General features: G+C 34.1%; 1 protein-coding gene across 2 annotated transcripts in view; it reads left to right on the forward strand.

The window, feature by feature from the left end:
* The window catches only part of qin (tudor domain-containing protein qin), a 544,378-nt gene that overhangs the window by 150,981 nt on the left and 374,107 nt on the right, over nucleotides 1-19,290 (forward strand). For both annotated transcript variants that reach the window (XM_090401282.1, XM_090401283.1), the window contains one exon: nucleotides 17,225-17,273. In XM_090401282.1, the coding sequence (XP_090257408.1) occupies nucleotides 17,225-17,273 (49 nt within the window). The remainder of the gene's footprint in view (nucleotides 1-17,224; nucleotides 17,274-19,290) is intronic.

The raw sequence follows: 19,290 nt of genomic DNA on the forward strand, positions 1-19,290 counted from the left end.
TAAATCACCCAAACCAACTGTCCCTTCCCTTAAATTCATTCACACTAGATGCACTCACTACCCCTGAAGGCAAACTATTCCACTCACTCACTACTCTCTGAAAAAAAAACCTACCTCTTTCTTGACTGTGAACAAACTTAACTTCCATGGATGACCCAGTACTCTCTCCCTACCTTCCATATAATGAAAAATTTCATCAGACGATATCCTATAAAATCCGTTTAAAAGTTTATAGACCTCTATCTTATCACCCCTCTTTCTCCTATTAACCAGCATCTGTAATCAATATACTCACAATGTAAATCTCATAATCCAGATATAATTTTTGTAACTCTTCTTTGCACCCCTTCCACAACTTCTTTATCTCCTTGGAATCCGGGAGACCAAATCTGCACACAGTAATCCAAGTGTGGTCTTATCAAAGCCTTATAAAGAGGCAAAATGACTTCCTTAGCTGTCAAGGTTCGCTTCTACATCACAATTGTCCTCTGAGTTGTATTTGAAACTTGTGCTATGGACCTTTGAACTTCAAATTCTTATCCATGAATACGCCAAGATCCCTTGCCTCCTTAGTTTCTTGTAGAATAACCCCACTAATATGATATGCTGCTGGAAATCTCATCACACCAAAGTGCATAACTTTATACTTACTAACATTAAACTGATAGCCATTTTCGTTTGCCCAAATTTCCTGTCTATTCAAATCATTTTGTAAGTGCTGAATATCAGTAGCAACCCTGATTGCCCTGCCTATCTTTGCATCACCTGCAAACAGTTGCACATCTGATGTTAGACTCTGCCTGATGTCATTCATGTATAAATTGAACAATGGCCCAAGGACTGAACCATGAGGTTCACCACTGTATCCACACCACAGAAATCATTGATCAGTGCACGATATGGTCATCCAATACCATATTGTGCATTGATCAGTGCACGATATGGTATTGGATGACCGGCGAATCGAAGTGCATGAAATTGCTGACATTATAGGCATTTCCAAAGAACTTCTAGGATATATTTTGCATGAAGAATTGCAAATGAAAAAGCTTTGCACAAGATTGTGCCGCACTGCTCAAAAATGCACTCGCATGAAAATCTCTGAACAGTGCTTGGAGCGTTTTAACAAGAATAAAATTAATTTTGTGCATCGATTTATTACTATGGATGAGACTTGGATTCACCAGTACACCCAGAATCCAAACAGCAGTCAAAACAGTGGACAGGTTATTTTTTGTAGCAATGTATTATATCACTTTTATTTTTCGAGATTTCGACGTATAGCAGTGCTATCCTGCAAACAACGTACTAATGTGACATCACGAATTTGTGTGTATTGAACTATAAAAGAAAACTGATAATGATTCAGTGGGATGACTGTCATTCATATTAGTGAATATGCTTATAAGCGAAAATCTTGTGTGTGTTTTTTTTGTGTATTTTTCCTTGTACTTCGATGCCAGCAATATAGGATGTCCCTTTGTTCAGCGCTAGAGAAGACAAGGTCATGGCATTGGTGTTTTGGGATGCTAAAGGTATTTTGTTTATTAATTATCTTGAAAAGGATCTTTTAACCAGACTAGACGAAAAAAAATCATCTTTCATCAGGACAATGCACCTGGCCACAAAGGTGTTTTGGCAATGGAAAAATTAAGGGAAAATAATCTGCACTATGAATTGTTGGAACATTCACCCTATTCCCCAGATTTGGATCCCTCTGACTTCTATCTCTTCCCAGAATTAAAAATCTTCCTCGCTGGTCAACGTTTTTCTTCAAATCAAGAGGTGATTGCAGCTGTAGAGGAGTATTTTGCAGATCTTACTGAAAACCACTACAGAGACAGGATAATAGTGTTGAAGCATCGCTGGAATAAATGTATTAGTCTTAAGGGAGATTATGTTGAAAAATAAATAGTTTTGAAATTATAAATTCGTTTTTTCATTGTTAGGCCGAGAACTTTTCAGACCACCCACGTATGTGAAATTTATTTTATTTTAAATATATTTCTTTTGCTTTCTGTTTAGTTCTTGGCATGATGCTAATGTCATCTGGATGTTACAATTGCACTGATTTATTATTAGAGTGCTTTTATTATTAACTAATAAAACATTGGAGCTAGACTTCTTCCTGTTTTAATCTTTAAGTTATTGGAAAGGGATCTGTTAAATCATTTTGTATTTTAAACCACTCTTGTGAATTTTCCAGTGTTAAATCTTGTAAATCTTACTAGCTTATCTGGTATTCCAAAGTATCATATAATTTTTCTGTATTAATGTGTCATATGCTTCTTGAAAAGCAATAAACATCTTATGAATATTCATATTAAATTCCCAAAATTTCTCTAATAATTATTTTACTCTATGTATCTGATCAGTATAGATTTGTCTTTTCTGAAACCTGCTTGGTAGATACTAGGTATCTTCTCCATAAATGATTTTAATTTGTTCTTCAAAATAGAGGGTAAATCTTTTGTCCATAATAGAGAAATACCTCTAAATTTCTCCAACTATGTCATTTTTATAATCTGGGACATATTAGTCTTTTTTCCCATTCTCCTGGCATTTGCTCTTTCTTCCATATGGTTAAGATAGATTTGTATATTTTGTTTTCTAGTTTCCTTCCTTCTATTTTCAACAAATTTGCATGATTTTATCTATTCTGAATTAATGCATTAAGTAAATTCTTGAATTGATGGTAGCTTTACAGATTCTTCTACACAGCATATAATTTTGAGTTGCAGAAGTCACATTCCTATTCAGTAATTCATAGAAATATTCTGTTTTATTATTTTTTTTAAAAAAAATTTCTTTGTTAACTTGTTTCCATGAACAAACCTTAATATATCTAACCAGGTTTGTATCCTCCTTTAACTTGCTTAATTATGCTACACACTTATTTAAAATTATCCTGTGTTTATATCTTGTTCTGCTGACCAATGTTTTCTTTCTTCAACATATTTTATCTGCATCCCTAGAGTTTCCTCTGTAGTATCCAGAATCCATCTTTTAACATCTGATGCCATCTTTCTGTATCTTGTTCAGTATCAATATATTTCAACCTATTTTTTCTTTGTGTTGGAAATTGGTTTTAACTTCATTTTCTGTAAGCTTCTGCAAGTTAAACTTCACTATTCTCATTTCTTTCTTGTTTTTTAACTGGGATTTTGCATTATATTTAATTTTGACCATAATGATGTAAATCACAAGCTCCTCTACAGATTTTAAATACTTGATGTAGATCTTTTATAAGCACATGATCAATCTGATTACTTGTATCATCTGAGGATAACAAAGTTCGTTTATGGATGTCTTTATGAGGAAACATGAAGTGGATATAACCATATGGAAAAAAACTGAAAGCAAAATCTGTTAGTTTGTTATGTGGTTATGTGAACCATGTTTTCCAGTTTTGTTTTGTTTTTAGCCATATTTTCCTGTCTGACCTTGGCATTGAAATCTCCAATAACTTTTTATCATTAGAGTGCTGAATCATACAGATTCTCCATCCCAGATAAAAATATCCCTACTCCCTTTCTCCTCCTCTTCCACAATACTTTTCTGATGATGTATCATTATTTATAATCCATAAATTAAAAAAAAAAAATTTCCTGATTTTTATTGCACCTAATCTTTCATTTGCAGATAGCATTTATAATAGATAGACGTTCTTTAATACCTCGATCTACTATATATATGTTATTCAAATTTGTATTTCCTGATTTTTTTCCACTTGAAAAAATTTGAATTTTCCAAAATTTAAATTTATGTTCCAATCCATTTTGTTTTTTGTACTTTCATAAATAATTTATATAATTGAATTTCTGATACGAGTGCTTTAAGTATTCCTATCTTTCATAATGTTCTTATAGTCCATGTTACAAAATCATAGTCCAGTAGCTGCTTCTTGAGTTGTATCCATTTGGTCTGTCCAGTTTGAGACTTTTTCTTTCCTTCTCAAGTTTGAACAATGCAATCTGATTACTATCTTGACTAATGGTATCTATGCATCTTATTTCTAGTTTTCCTTTTGGTTTTTTACCAAAAGAAAAAGAAACAACTCCCAAAAGGAGTCCACTGCTCAGAGGGATGCACCTGGTAGGATTCACCTTTTTATTAGTGCTTTTCCTGACATGAACCTTAAAACAGTCTGAATTGCTGGTGGGTTCTCATCATAGATCAAGCAGAAGCCATCTTCTCAGTACTATGAATTCTCACATTTGAAAACTGTGGAGCCTTTTAGGCTCTGTTCTCCTATGCACTAACTAGGTTTTGTTTATAAAACTTGCATCATCCAATTCCTGATATGTACCCTCGGGGGGGGGGGGGGTGCACAGGATAATTATGATAGTACTACATGAAAAAGTTACACCACTACTAACTTCTGATCAACAATTTTCCTCCAAATGAATCTGTTAACTGTTAGGATTCAAATATTATTAGATCTCATATTTGTCGTTTAAGGTGCTTTTTACTGTACTTTTTTTACTTGGTCTTCCTTTGGTTCTTTTCCTTGCCAACCTGGCAAAGAACATTTGTTTTTGCTAATCTTTTCTCTCCCATTCTGTTTAAGTGACTTATGTCCTCTGAAATTAGCTCTACTAACACATTCCTGAATGCTCACAGTGGCAGGTTCTTTCCTAATATCCTCATTTTTAATGTGATACTACAATTGATGTCACCTGTTCACTTCACTAATCTTTCTCAGAACTCATATCAGAGGTCTCCAGTCTTTGATCAAGTGTTCTATTTCTAACTCAGCTCTCAGATCCATAAGTTGGTTTGAACACTGTCAATACAGCTAATTTAGTGTTTTGACTAACTTCTTTCCTATTCCATATAAATTTATTCGGCTGACTTCTTACCTTTACTAATTCTGTTGTCTATTTCCATATTTAATTTACCATCTTCACTAAAAATTGTGCCTAAATAGATGAAATAGTGCCTGTTCTATAGGTTCACCATTCAAGATACCGTTGATGTTTTCAACGTTTCTATATTTTCATTTCATTGTCTTTGTCTTTTTATGGCTGATTTTCATACCAAATTTATTTAATTTAATTTTGCAGACTTATACTAGATATATTCAGAATTATAACATCATCTACATAAAGTAAAGAGCTAAGATTAACATCACCATGCATTTTTGAAAATTATGGAGACAACTACTGTATTTGAATAAAAACTTTAGTTTAATATAACTAAAATCTACATTCGACGTTTCGTCCTTTATGTCACGCTCATCTTCTGGAGCATACAACTATACACAGAAAACAAGCTACACTACAATCAAACTGGTTTGTTAAAGATACTGACCAACCGCTGCAACAATTGTTGGCCTGACCTCTGGTCAAAAAAAAAAATTATACATCAACGCTAGAGTCCTATTATTAGTGTTATCTGTTGGTTGTAGAAATACATTGGGCGTAACAACAAGTATCTATTTATATACACATCAACGCTAGATACTTGTTGTTACCCCCAATGTATTTCTACAATACAGATAACACTAATAATAGAACTCTAGCGTTAATGTATAGTTTTTTTTTCTTTTTTTTTTTCACCAGAGGTCAGGCCAACAATTGTTGCAGCAGTTGGTCAGTATCTTTAACAAACCAGTTTGATTGTAGTGTAGCTTGTTTTCTGTGTATAGTTGTATGCTCCAGAAGATGACCTTGACATAAAGGTTGAAACGTCGAATGTAGATTTTAGTTATATTAAACTAAAGTTTTTATTCAAACATGGTAGTTGTCTCAATAATTTTCAAAAATGGATTCGGATCACCGTGTAAGCTTAAAAGAAAGGATTAACATCACCAATTTTGATATCAGATTTAATACCATTTTCCTTCATAAGGTGATCCATATAGATAATGAATAACAGTGGATATAATGTGCACCCTTGTTGCACACCTGATTTTAACTCAAGCCATCTTCCTGTATCTCCTTCAAGTCTAACTGCCAACTTATAGCTTAAATAGAGACTGTATATTGCTTGATATAATGTCCCACTTACAACTGTAGCATTTTGAAGTGATTTCCTTTTGGCACCTTGTCACATGCCTTTTCCAGATCAACAAAACTTAAATACAGACTCTTGCTATATTTCTAGGATTTCTCAACTATGTCTTAAAGTGAAAATCTGATCCTGATAACTTCTATTTGGTCTGAATTCAGCTTGTTCTTCACCAAGCTTCCTTTCCATAATTTTTCTTAGCCTTTTCTCAAATATGTACACAATGAGTTCTGCTCCATCATCTGGAAATCGATCCTCTGGCCATACTTTCTGAATTACACAATGCAGCTACTGCAGAACATTTATATCTTCAATCAAATTTGAGGCATTTCTGGCTGAATTTCATCTATCCACTTGCCTTTCCACATTTCAGGTTTTTGATGACTTTTTCTATTTCAAGTGTGGATATGTATTCCTGACTGCATTCCTGGTGTGAATTTTCTACCATCATTTACACTGCTTGTTTCATTTAGCAGTCTTTCAAAGTAATTACCCCAAACCATCTAGAATATCTTTATCTTCTGTTTTCATGTCACCTTTATCATTTCTGATTCCTTTTACAGTACTCTTTTCTCCGTTTCCAAGCATTTTCAATAGCCTCCAGAATATTTTACCATCTTCCTGATATTTTCTATGTTCTTACCAAAGTCTTTCCATGATTTTTTGTTAGCTTTACACAGTGCTTTACTTTCTTACATTTTTCTCTGCATTTTCTAAGCGCTCAAGTTGATTTACTTGCCAGGAACGTTCGATATGATTTCTTCGTTTTTTTTTTCACTGCCTCTTTAACTTCCTGATTCCACCATGGAAGTCTGATTTTTCTATCCTTACAGACACCTTCACCGCATGTCTTCTCTAGCTGAATGAATCAATGTTTTTTTCAGGATTTGCCATTGAATCTCCCAGGTTTGGTTCTTGCTTTCAAACTTTTTCATTTTTTCTTTAATGATGTTTATGTATTTCAGTCTACAGTTCACCTCTGAAAGCTGCTCAATCTTGATTCATTTTAAACTTCCTTACAAACTCTTCTTTTCAATATGAAATTCAATTTTATCCTGCTCAAAACTAGATAGTGATTACTATTTCAAATCCTCTGTGTACTCTTGTGTCCTGAACCAGTGGGGAAGCATCACTATCAACTGTAACATAGTCAATGAGACTTTTCTTATTTCTTGCATCTTCTGTCCATGTGAATTTGTGCTTATTTTTATGTTGAAATATGGTGTTAGTAATAACTAATCCAAGTCTTTAACAGAAATCCAGCAGGCATTTACCATTATTATTAGCTTTGCCCTTTTCTCCAAATTTTTTCAAAACATTTCTATATGTCTGGTAATAATTTCCTACTCTGTTGTTTAGATCTTCAACAAGGACCAACGTTTCCTTTTTCATTGAGCCAGCTGCCTGCTCTAATGCCTCAAAAAAATTCCTCCATTTCTTCCTTGGTAGAATCTTCTATGCAAAAAAAACAAATTTCAAGCATTTATTTATCATGGTATTGAGCAGAGGATTTTTTCTTCAGAGGTTTAGTGTATGTTTAATGTCAGATGAGACACTAAACATAAACCACTAGTTCAAAAGAACAAGTGAAACCTTATGTAAAAGCATTAATAGAAGAATAATTGGCAAGTTCATCTTTGAAATAGTGCATTACTAAAGTAACCCATTTTGGTTGTATTCTCATAAACTCTTTATTTTCATAACTAAGTTTTCATATGTAGTTTTTGAATGCTAAATTTTTGAAGTCTTTCAGACACTTTTCTTGCATAATTGCATTTTATAAGTGGCTATTTATACTTTTTTTTTCCAATAAAAAATTTATTTTTATGAAATTGCAAAGCAGAGAGGAAGGGTATTCTACGTATATAGTGAAACATTATATGGGGCATTCGGATATTAAAGTACAGTAAGTGATACAGATAGTCTTCGACCTACGACGATTCGCACTTACGACCGCCAAAAATTATTATTAAAAATTCTCTAATTTAACTTTGCTGCTAGCATATACATATGTGATACAATGTGATATATGTATGCTAGCATACATATATCACATTGCTTTTGTATATACATCACAGCATCGCCATTAGTCGACAAGCAAACCCTATCACCAATACACAATAGTCGCTTCTATGATCCACTGGTGAATCATAGAATCATCTCTCGTTGCAATTTTTGTATCTTGTCATAACCCTAATCATTTCCAGAAAGAGAAGTAATACTACTGATGAAAATTCCAACATAAAAAAGAAGGCAACGAAGCTTTAAGTTTAGATGTTAAAATGAAGGTCATTAAAGCATATGACAAAGGAAAGAAAGTTGATGAAATAGAATGAGAAGAAAAACTATTGTATTCACTGTTTCAACAATTATAAAAGATAAATCAAGAATAATGGAGGCAGCTAAAGGGGCAGTTAATATGAAATGTACAATTTTAACGAAAAAAAGAGAATGGCCAATTCATGAAAGGAGAAGCTTTTAATGATATGGATAGATGATCAAATCAACAAGAATATTCCTCTCAGTTTGTTTATGATTCAAACAAAAGCACGCAGCCTATTTGACAATTTAAGGAAACAACAAGAAGATAAATATGGCGAGCATACATTTAACGCTAATAAAGGTTGGTTTTATCCATTCAAAAGCCGATTTAACTTACATAACATACGAATAATAGGAGAAGCTGCTGGTTCAGATTTTGAAACTGCCAAAATTTTCAAGAAAAATCTGAAAGAGATGATAAAAGATGAAGGCTATTTGCTAGAGCAGATTTTTAACGTAGATGAAACCGGACTGTTCTGGAAAAGAATGCCAGAACAAACTTACATTCACAGAGAAGCTACAACCTGGTTTTAAGGCATTTTAAGATAGACTTATGCTTCTTCTTGGAGGAAATGCTGCTGGTTTTAAATTAAAACCATTTCTTGTTTATCGTTCACAAAACCCTAGAGCTTTGAAAAACATTGACAAGAATAAGTTGCCGGTTTACTACAGGAGTAATCCTAAGGCTTGGATGACAATTGTTTTATTCAAAGACTGGTTCATAAACTTTTATTCCAGAAGTACGTGCCTACTGTCTTGAAAAAAAATATTCCTTTTAAAATTCTATTGCTGCTTGACAGTGCTCCAGGGCATCCTCTTCACATCGGCAATTTGAATGAAAATATAAATGTGATGTATATCACATTTACAATATTTACAATATCCCAATACAACAGCTGTGATTCAATCTATGGATCAAGGTTCGATTGCTACATTCAAGACACATTATCTGAAAACTACATTTTTTCAAGCAATAACAGCAATGGACAACGATGCTATAACATTTTGCGATTTTTGGAAAATTTCGATATTAATCAGTGTACCAGAACATTGGAACTTCATGGAAGGAAGTATCGGAACAATGTATGCGAGGAATTTGGAAGAAGTTACTACCCAGGAGACACGCGAAGAGTACAATGAGCATAGTATGTTAGAACAAATTGGTGAAGAAATCATTGAATTGCAAGAAAACTGGATCTAGAAATTAATATTACTGATATAGAAGAATTAGCAGATCATGAAGAAGGTGAACTGACTGATCAAGACTTGATTTTCCAAGATGAAAGAGTTGTAGAAGAAGAAAGGAATAATGAGGAAGATGAAGAAGAGAAATTGTTAAAAAAAATTTACTGTAAAAGGATTAGCTGAAGTATATTCTAAACTAAATCAAGGACTTCAGCTACTCGAAAATATGGATCAAGACAGTCATCGCTTTGCCAAAGTCGAAAAGCAAATTCGAGAAGCAGTCAGATGTTATCGTGAAATATATGAAGAAAAAACCCAACAGACAACATTAACCAATTTTCTGACTAAAAAAGCTATTCCCGATCGCGAGAAATAACCATATCATCCAAATGAGTGACAGTCACTCACCTTTTTTGTAGGTGTAGGTTTCTGTGGTTTAGCAGTTCAAAAGAAAAATTCCAGTCTTGAGACCACATGTGTATTGAGATAAAGATAAACAAAATCTGACAAGCTTCATATGTCATTTGACTTACTTCTTCAGGGGTTAAAGGTAACTAAACGTTTAAACACAAATGAGAAAATTACTCAAAATAGTCCATTAGATGTTGTTATGGCTGTCTAACTTCATCAAATTAAAAATTAAAAAATCCGAATGCAGAATCGATTCATAGGTTCATGCATGCTATGTTTGAACAATGCTGGATGTTGTCACCTTCTGTTGTTCACGTTCACACTGTCCAAGGTCTAACTTAGGTATATTTTTTATGAATGCTAACCAAACTTGGTGTAGAATTAGGCCCTGATTTTTGTTGCATTGTGTTGGGATTCTAAGCATATTTGCAGCTTCTTTAAATTTCCTTGTGAAACAGTTTTTTTTTTTCAATATAAGACATGTTCGTTTTATGCCAGAGTACATTATGGCAAGTGGAACTAGTCTGGCCTACGTAACAGATGCCACAGGAACAGTAAATTTTATAGCCACCTGGTTTTTTTAATGGGTGATGTGGAGGTTTAGGGGGATGTAGAAATGTAGATTTTTTTTTTTTTTTAGCTGTAGAAAAGCTACTTTGATATTCTGTTTGTAAAGTAATTTGGCTAGTTTTTCCGTAACATTTCTGATGTATGGTAGCGTAATTGCGTCCTTGAAATGTTGCTTTTGTGAGATGCTTTTAGTAGGTGTGTTGAGGATTTTCTTGATTGTTCTGGGTTCAAGACCATTTTTTTTTTTTTTTTTGAGCGGCTGTGTTAGATAATGTAATTCTTCATTCTGCTTTTTTTTCTGTGCTGGAAATATTGTAAGCTCTGTCCCTCAAGGTTTTTATTAAACCTATTTTTTGCATGGGGTGGTGGTGTGAGGCAACATTAATAGAAAACCCACCAACACAGGAAGATTTCTTAATGGCAAAATGTTCTTACGAATGTTGAAAAAGCTAAGAAATGGAGAGAAGAGTACTGCAAAAGGAATCAGATGATAAAAATTATATATCAGCTGAAGATAGATTCTTTGCTTGTCTGAAGTAATTATCATAAAAAGACTTAAAAAAAGACCAGTGGTAGAAAACATTAAACAGAAATGCATGCATGAGTACATATGAGTAGTCGAGGTAGAAAAAAGCCATCAGACCTGAAATGTAGAAAAACAGCCTACATGGATGGTATTTGACCAAAATTACTCAAATTTGGACTTACAAAGTTTTACATTTGCTGCTCTGCATTATTCAGAAGACATGATTTGAGAGTTGAATTCCAGATGATTGTAGGATCTCTCATACTACTGATCTGTAAAAAGGTAAATAAAACTGAATATGAGAGTTAAGGGGAATTTCGCTACTGAGTATTTCAGGTAAGATTTATGCATGCATAGTTGAGAAAGAGGTTAAGAAAAACTGTGAAAGAGAAATAATGAGAATAAACTGAGTTCAGGTCAAAAGGGTGGGGGGATTGTGAAATCATATTTTCATTTTAAGACACGATTAAGAAATGATGGGAATACATTAATCTGTATTTAAGTTTTGTAGATATAGAAAGCACGTATAACAAAGTGCCAATAGAAAAGCCATTCATAATGCTACTTATATGGTGTAAACAAGATGTCATATCAAGCTATTTCACAAGATGTCATATCAAGCTTTAATCTACAGTTATCATTGAAGGAGGTATAGGAAGATAGTTTGATATAAAATCATGTGTGAGCCTTGTGTGCACACTATCTCTGCTGTTATTCATCTGTTATGGACACTTTATGAAGGCAAGCAAGCATCATTTGGAGGTGTTAATCTTGGATCTTTATTTTATGTGGATAATGTCATTTAAATACTTTTAAATAAATCCAGTATGTCTGCAGGATTCCTTAACTAAATTGAATAACTACTGTAACAAATTTTGCATGAAAAATAAAAATTCTATGAAAATAGGAGAAAATATTGAAAACATCATCTCCATCCTGAACAGAGAACTCATAGAACAAGTGAAACATTTCAGCTGTTTAGGCTCAGTTGTAAGTGAAGAATGGAAAATTAAAAAATAGAAATAGACAAAAAAATAAACAAGGCTGGCATAATGGGGGTCACCCAAATAATGATACGTTAAAAATTGGAGAGAAATTAGTCAGAGCACTAAAGTACCTGTATATGAGACAATGTTCAAACTAGCTTCAGCTTGGAGATCTGAGAGCTGCTAGTAGTAAAACAGGTGATCAAAGATTAATAGGAGTTATGAGAAAAATTAGGAGGGGGGAGGGGCTGATTAATCGATGCTATCAGTGGCAGAATCATTAAAAATGACATTAGGAAGGAACTTGACTTTGTTAGCATTCAAAGCAGAGCTAATCACAGAATTGGAGAAGAAAGATTAGCAAAGCAGGTGTTGGTTTAATGTCAGGAAAAGACCCAAAGGAAGACCAAGATGGAGTTGGATCGATGCATTTAGAAGTTCCAAAGGAAATATTCCTTTTTTGAACTGAATTTTCTGTGAATAATTCATGCATTCACAAGAGCTGTTCTGAAGAGTACTTCCATGTTTTTTATACCACTTGACTGTCTTTCTGAGAGGAATAATTACATGCCATCTGGTCTGAGAGATTGACACCTTTCTTAGCAGCATAATAGCTGATCACTGAGTCTCATTTCTGTACTTGCTACCTTACCACATTCTTATGTGCACTCTCTACTAATTCACAATGATCTCTGTAAGTTGTCAACATTGTTACTGATCTTTTGTCAGTCCATTTCAGTATTTTAATGCATGTTTTGTGTTTTTCATGGCCATTATTTCTCCACTTTTTTGTTTCTTCAACATAACTTCTGCAGGAAGTTCAATTCTGTTATTCTTGATTGTTCCACAGAGAAATGTTCCCTTAGAGAGAAGTTCCTCAGTAAGTGCCAAACTTGTATAAAAATTATCTGCAAATAAAATCTTTCTTGTATTCAAGAAGCCATCAAGCAGTTTCAAAGGATGTATGCATAGCCAACTGGTAAACAGAGCTTGTATACTTTAATGCCATATGTATGAGTCTCGCTGGGAATATATTGTCAAAAGAAAAGCCTCCCACACAAGGGAATCATGCTTTTGTCAATTACAATTCTTTTCCCCGCATAACTGCTTTTTGAAAGCTTGAAACAACTTCTTCTAGCAGTTCTCATATTTTATACAGACGATCACTAGTCTCCATATCATTGTTGCAAAAATGCCAATACTTCAGCAATTGCCAAAATCTGTCCCTGTACATTGCATTCTTTATCCTCCACTTTGTATACATAGTACAAAGTGGAGGATACAAATGTATTTCCAGAACATGTATTATCCCAATAACCAACAGGATTTCAAAAAAATTTCTTCTTTGGATGTGGGTATCCATTTCTTGGAATTCACTTCTCTACCTGGAGTTTCACAATCCTGAGTTGTAGGTAAGCGCTGGTCTGCATATCTGTTAGTATCTTTTACCATAAATTCCATTAGGCCATCGGTTAGAAACATCAAGTGGTAAAAGTAGCTCATTTTTTCTACTGTACTCCTGAACCAGTACTGCCATGTTACTTACTGGATTCCATTATTTTGAAACTGAAAATTCAGAAATCTTAGTGAAATATCTTCTTTGTCAGATGAGGAACAGCTCTGTAAATACAATATCCAAATGAAATCATCATCTGATTTATTCACTATTCATCCGTCCATCTTCAAGGCCCACATTTCCTAATTGGGTTGTTGAGGCAGTGGTCACGATCTTCCTCCACCAAGCTGAGGTGTTCTGGTGGGACTCCCAGATGTGTCCACCCAAGGTTTTGGATATAATCTATCCAGCGAGTCCTTGGCCTCCCACCCTCTGGCTTGGCAAAGAGGGCTTGCTGGGGGAGCCTCTCTTGTGGCATTCTGACAAGGTGCCCATACCATCGTAACTGTGATCTCTCAACATGGAGAAGCAGCGGTTGAGTATTGATAGTTTCCTGAATTGCAGAGCTTCTGACTCTATCGAGTATTGTCAGCCCCGCAACCCCTCAAAGGAATCTCATTTCAGCCGCTTGGATTTGTGTCCGCATTCTTTTGGTCATTACCCAACTCTCATGACCATAGGTGAGGATGGAGACATAAACTGTATTGAAGACAGCCAGCCAGCTTTGCCTTCTGGCTTAACTCCCCCTTCAATACTACCGAATGACCAAACTCCTGCAATATTGAGCTTGCTGAGCTGATTCAAGTATCTGTCTCTACGTCCCACTTTCTATCACTCATGAATATCTTGAATACAAAAAAAAACAAGGTTTTATTGTATCACTGAATAAGGTGCAGAGACATTTGCAGTCTGTGTAATATATTTGTCAACAAATAGTGCAATTAGAGACAACTGAGATAAAAATGGCACTACCTAATTTATTCACTACATTTTCGAAAATTCAAACTTCATCAGATGCATTTTTTTTTCTCCACTGCAACTCGGGAAGCTCACCACTAGAACATGAGGATTTCCCACATATCCACAAAGGTTTCTACTTAGCTAATTTTCATCAGATGCATTCTTCCTATAGAATATAGGAGAATTCATTTTCAATTAGGAATAGATAAATATTTACTCCCTACATGTATTCTGTCCAGAGACTGGAAGCAGCTGTTCCTATATAGTGAACAACACACCTTCCCCAAACAGCCATTATACTGCAGACACAAGAAAAACAAGGTTTTATTGTATCACTGAATAAGGTACAGAGACATTTGCAGTCTGCATAATATATTTGTCAATAAATAGTGCAATTAGAGATGCTGGGATAAAAACAGCACTACCCAATGAAACACATGTCCTCTCCCACAGAAACTATGCTGCATAGGCTCAAGCAAAATGATTTGTTGAACTGTCAAACACAATGCCTAACTAAAAACAGTTATCCTAACATTTTTTCAAATTTTCAGTTACATGAAATAAGTGTTTGTTCAATTGCATGTGAAATTATCAATGTCATTAAGACGGATCACAAATGCTAACATCAAATAAAATACCAAAAACTATCTCCATGAATGTGTTATGCAAAGATGAAAATAGAAATTATAGGAATATGCATCACAAATGCCAAATGAGTTTCAATTATCCCAGTCTCAAGTTTCACTCCTTTAACAATAATTTTCATCCTGAATTTCATGACTGCTTTGCTTGCATGTTAAAATAATGATTTGGAAGAAGAATGCTTTGGAAAAAGTAAAATTTAAAGTTGGAGAATTGAAGCTGCAGAATGGTAAAAATGGTGTCTATAAATGACGTACATTACTTATAGTTGAAAATATTGATGCAGAACAGTAGGAAAAAATTAAATCAGTAAAACAATCAGTGAACTTTTTTTCTTTAGGGTTGTGGGATGAGGAATTTTGCTTATAGAAATGAACTTTATTTTCTTAAAATCTTTTTTATAAAATTTTTGTTTCGTTTTCTTTAATTCTTTAAAAATACAGTAACGAACAAAGTAATCTAAACACTTATATTTTAAAAAGTTTTAATTTTGCAAGAAAATAAGTACAAAAATTAAACTCAAACTTTACCTAATAATTCATATGTTCTCCTCTGTTCCTAATAAGTTCATTAATTTGCTTAGGCATGGACTCTACTGATGTAGAACACATTTTTCTTAATTCTGCATCTTGAAGCCATACTTTTATAATGGATTGTATTAAATCCTTTGTATCACAATTTAATTTTCCAAGTGTCTTTTTCACTATGGTTAAAAATTTTCTATTGGATTAATGTCAGGAGAGTTATCTGGCTACTGAAGCAATTGGATGTTGTGATTTTTGAAAAGCTGTTCACTTTTTTTGAATTATGACATGAAGCGAGATCCTGTTGGAAGATGAGTTCTTTATCTTTCTGGATCTGTGGGACCACTCTTTTCTCCAATATTTTTATGTATTGGTCACTTTTCATCATACTGTCAACTGACACAAGTGATCCTGGACCATTATGTGTAAAACAACCCCAAAACATCTTTTAGCTGGATGTTTAGGAGCTTGTTGAAGGTGGGCAAATGTCTTCTCAGCCACTTATTTTACACTTCTGCCCACTGGAGTCTCTTTTTCTGCATCGCCTTTGTCATCAGTTGTTTATTTTTGGTCTGTGGGAAGTCCTCCCTGCATCCAACAATCTTCAATGGACTGTCATGTCAGAAACATTAATCCCACTAGCTGCCAAGTCTCTTAGTCTAGCAGACACTTTTCATCCACATTTCCTTTTTCTGTGAGGAGAAAAGGTACCTATCTTCCTAAACCTCTTTAAATTTCTTAGCTACACAAAACGAATAAAACACTGCAAATATCAGCTTGTTTACACTATTAATAAACATTGTAGAGACTGTTAAAAACACTCAACCAAAACAGTGAACTAAAACCAAAAAATGAAAGTAGTGAACAAAAACCAAAAAAACCAAAATTATGAACTGAAACAAAAACCAAACCAAAAACTTGAATTCAGCTTTTCTGGATTAATTTGTTCACTACCGTAAAACTGGAAGATGGATTTTTTTAATAGTCATTTTAGTCCTTGATGGGCCTCTGTTAGGAACCAAGTTGAATTAGTCTTTTAGATTTATGTGTATTAAACCTGGCTTCAGATGTTTGATTTCTCACTGCAGACATTAATTTGCTTTTTTTTTATCAAAATATTTCCTTGTTATTGTTACAAAAGACTTTTAATGTCATAGCTAATTGATGCTATCAAGGATATCATCAATAGCCAAATTTCTATTTTAGTATTATGATTTTTAGCAATATTTCTTCCTCTCCTCTCACTCTCTCTTGATTCCACCCATGTATAGCTCTCATGCAACTAACCTTTAGTAAACTGCATGTTAGATAATCCAGAACCCTTGCTAAATCTAGACAGCAGACTTTATCAAGCTGCCTGTAAGCAAGGTAGTTTTCTCAAGCTGAAGTAATGAAATTATTCTACTAACTAAAGGCATGTGCAAACATCCATGGCAGTGAAATTGAAACCTATTGCTCTTTTTGGTTGGAAAGCAGAGGTACTGTTCATTCATTCATCCAAGTAAGCATTAACTTCTTTCACCATAAATTATTTTATTGTAGTTTATTTTTTAATTCAATAGTTAAATTTTACTGTACCTGATTGGATATATACATGAGATTTTTAATAATGCTGTGCAGTATATGTTTACTAAATTAAGATAATTGCATATTCGTATACAAATATTTATTATTGTTATCTATGCCATAGCATCAAGTAATATCAGACTGTCAAAAAGATTTAACAGCAGTTTTAAAAGGCAAGTTTTTTATTTTTAGAATATCTTTAAATGCTGGTGTGCTACATTTAGGTGTATATATGTATAGATATTTTAATGCAGTTATAGTTTACTGTTGCTGCACAATCTGCATAGGAGTGATCCATTATATCTAAAAGTTCATTAACTAAAACTCTCTTCATTAACTTCTTCCCTTCTTCTGACTAAAAAGGGAGGGAGGAGGTTTATCTATAGTTTTGAAAAATATTTTCTTTAAAGTACAGTGTCATATAGCATCTGAGAATTAGCATATAAATTGTGTTATGCTTCCAGTCAACAAGAGTGATCATGTAGTCATGACTTGGATGGTGACAATGCATGTGAGAGTTCTAAGAAGAGGCATGTGTGGAATTATGAGGCAGATGATTATAATAAACTGAGAAGTCAGTTTGTAGCAGTGCCTTTTGGCATGAGAAACTGCATGTTAGAGGAATTGGCAGAGCAAGGAAAGTAGTCAAAGGATGTTTGAAGGGAGCAATATCCGACTGCATTCCCAGGGTTAGGATACTAAATCGCATTGGAAGTAAATGGATAAATAATACTTGAAACAAGAAGCTGAATGAAAAAATGATGTTTCGTATCCCTTATCACAAAAAGAGTGATGATCAGTTCAAAGAGCAGCTAGGAGAATCTTGGCAGTGGTTTGAAAGGCCAAAATTGGAATTATGAAAAGAGAATATTATGACTATGTAGTAAGTAAAAGGAAGAATAGTCATGGATAACGTTTGTGAATGCAGATGGTAGGCTAGTAATACAATCACTAGAAATAACTGAGCTGTTAAGAGTTCACTTCAGTAAGGTATACATTCCAGGGAAGAACCCTTTACTTCTCTGGATATCAAAGGGAAAGTGGATGAAAAAATAAAGAACAGATAGAGGTATTAAAGCTATTATAAGAACTTGATTTGAGTACAGTAGTTGGATTGGATGGGTATCAACACTAATGTGGATGGAATGCACAAGAGTTTTTACTGCTCCTGACCTGGCTGTTTGCTTGAGTCTCAATACACTTTTTTTCCATATGTATTTCCCACCCATGAAAAGTTATTAGTAATCCTATAGTACATCTGTACCTTGGGTGGGCTAAGAATTTTTTTTTATCAATTTTGTATATTTTCTTGTAATTTTTTAATTTATTTTTGCATAGTCCCGAAACCCTGCTCTCCAAGCATGGAACATTTTCAGACCTCCAATAAGCAAGGGTGGTGGTCTCACACTGGGCAGTGAAATTCATCTCCCACCTAAAGACAGTCATAAACATCCATGCCTGTAGCAGGCATGGATGTTTGTGAAAAAACTTCTTGAACCCATGACTTGTTGGTGGGAGAGCAGGTATGCTTGTGTTGGTTTCAAGATAGTTTCATAATTCATAGTCTTTTTGCAATTCATACCAGTTCTACAGAGAGATTAAAAAAATACATTTTTAATCTCAACTCAGTGAAATATTGTGTGCCAATGCACGAAAAGTTTTTAAAACTGTGGTAGATAAGTATTCGTATCAAGGATGGACTAAAGGTTAGATAATCTGAAAACCATGTTAGAGGTCAAACGTGGAAGTTCTTCAACACTCTTCAGACCTCCAATAAGTAGGATGACTGTCCCACACCAGACAATAAAATTCATCTATCAGGATCTGGGGAATGCTGGAATTACTTTTTATCTTTTTGCAACAAAATGCCTCTAATGGTTGGAATCAAGAAATTCCACATATGAAACCCTTATGGGAGACAGACAGTGTGGGGTACGCTATCATGAGTAAGTCTAGGGGATTTCTGCACTTAATTTTTTTACAGCACAGTAATCTGGAATATTTATGCATTCTATCCTGCTCATAGCATGTCATTTGATTGCCGAATTTGCATACTTTCTGTGTGACTTAGATGCATCAACAGATTTTGGAGGAGACGTTATGTCGTCTCTATCCTATCCTATTCCCTCAGCCGTACAGCTGGTGGGGGAAGTAGCTATATGCTACCATATTTGGGAGATGATTATGAGC

Source organism: Typopeltis vanoorti, chromosome 12 (assembly GCF_054136105.1).
Source record: "Typopeltis vanoorti isolate ZY-2024b chromosome 12, IOZ_Tvanoo_1.0, whole genome shotgun sequence".
Lineage (NCBI taxonomy): Eukaryota > Metazoa > Arthropoda > Arachnida > Uropygi > Thelyphonidae > Typopeltis > Typopeltis vanoorti.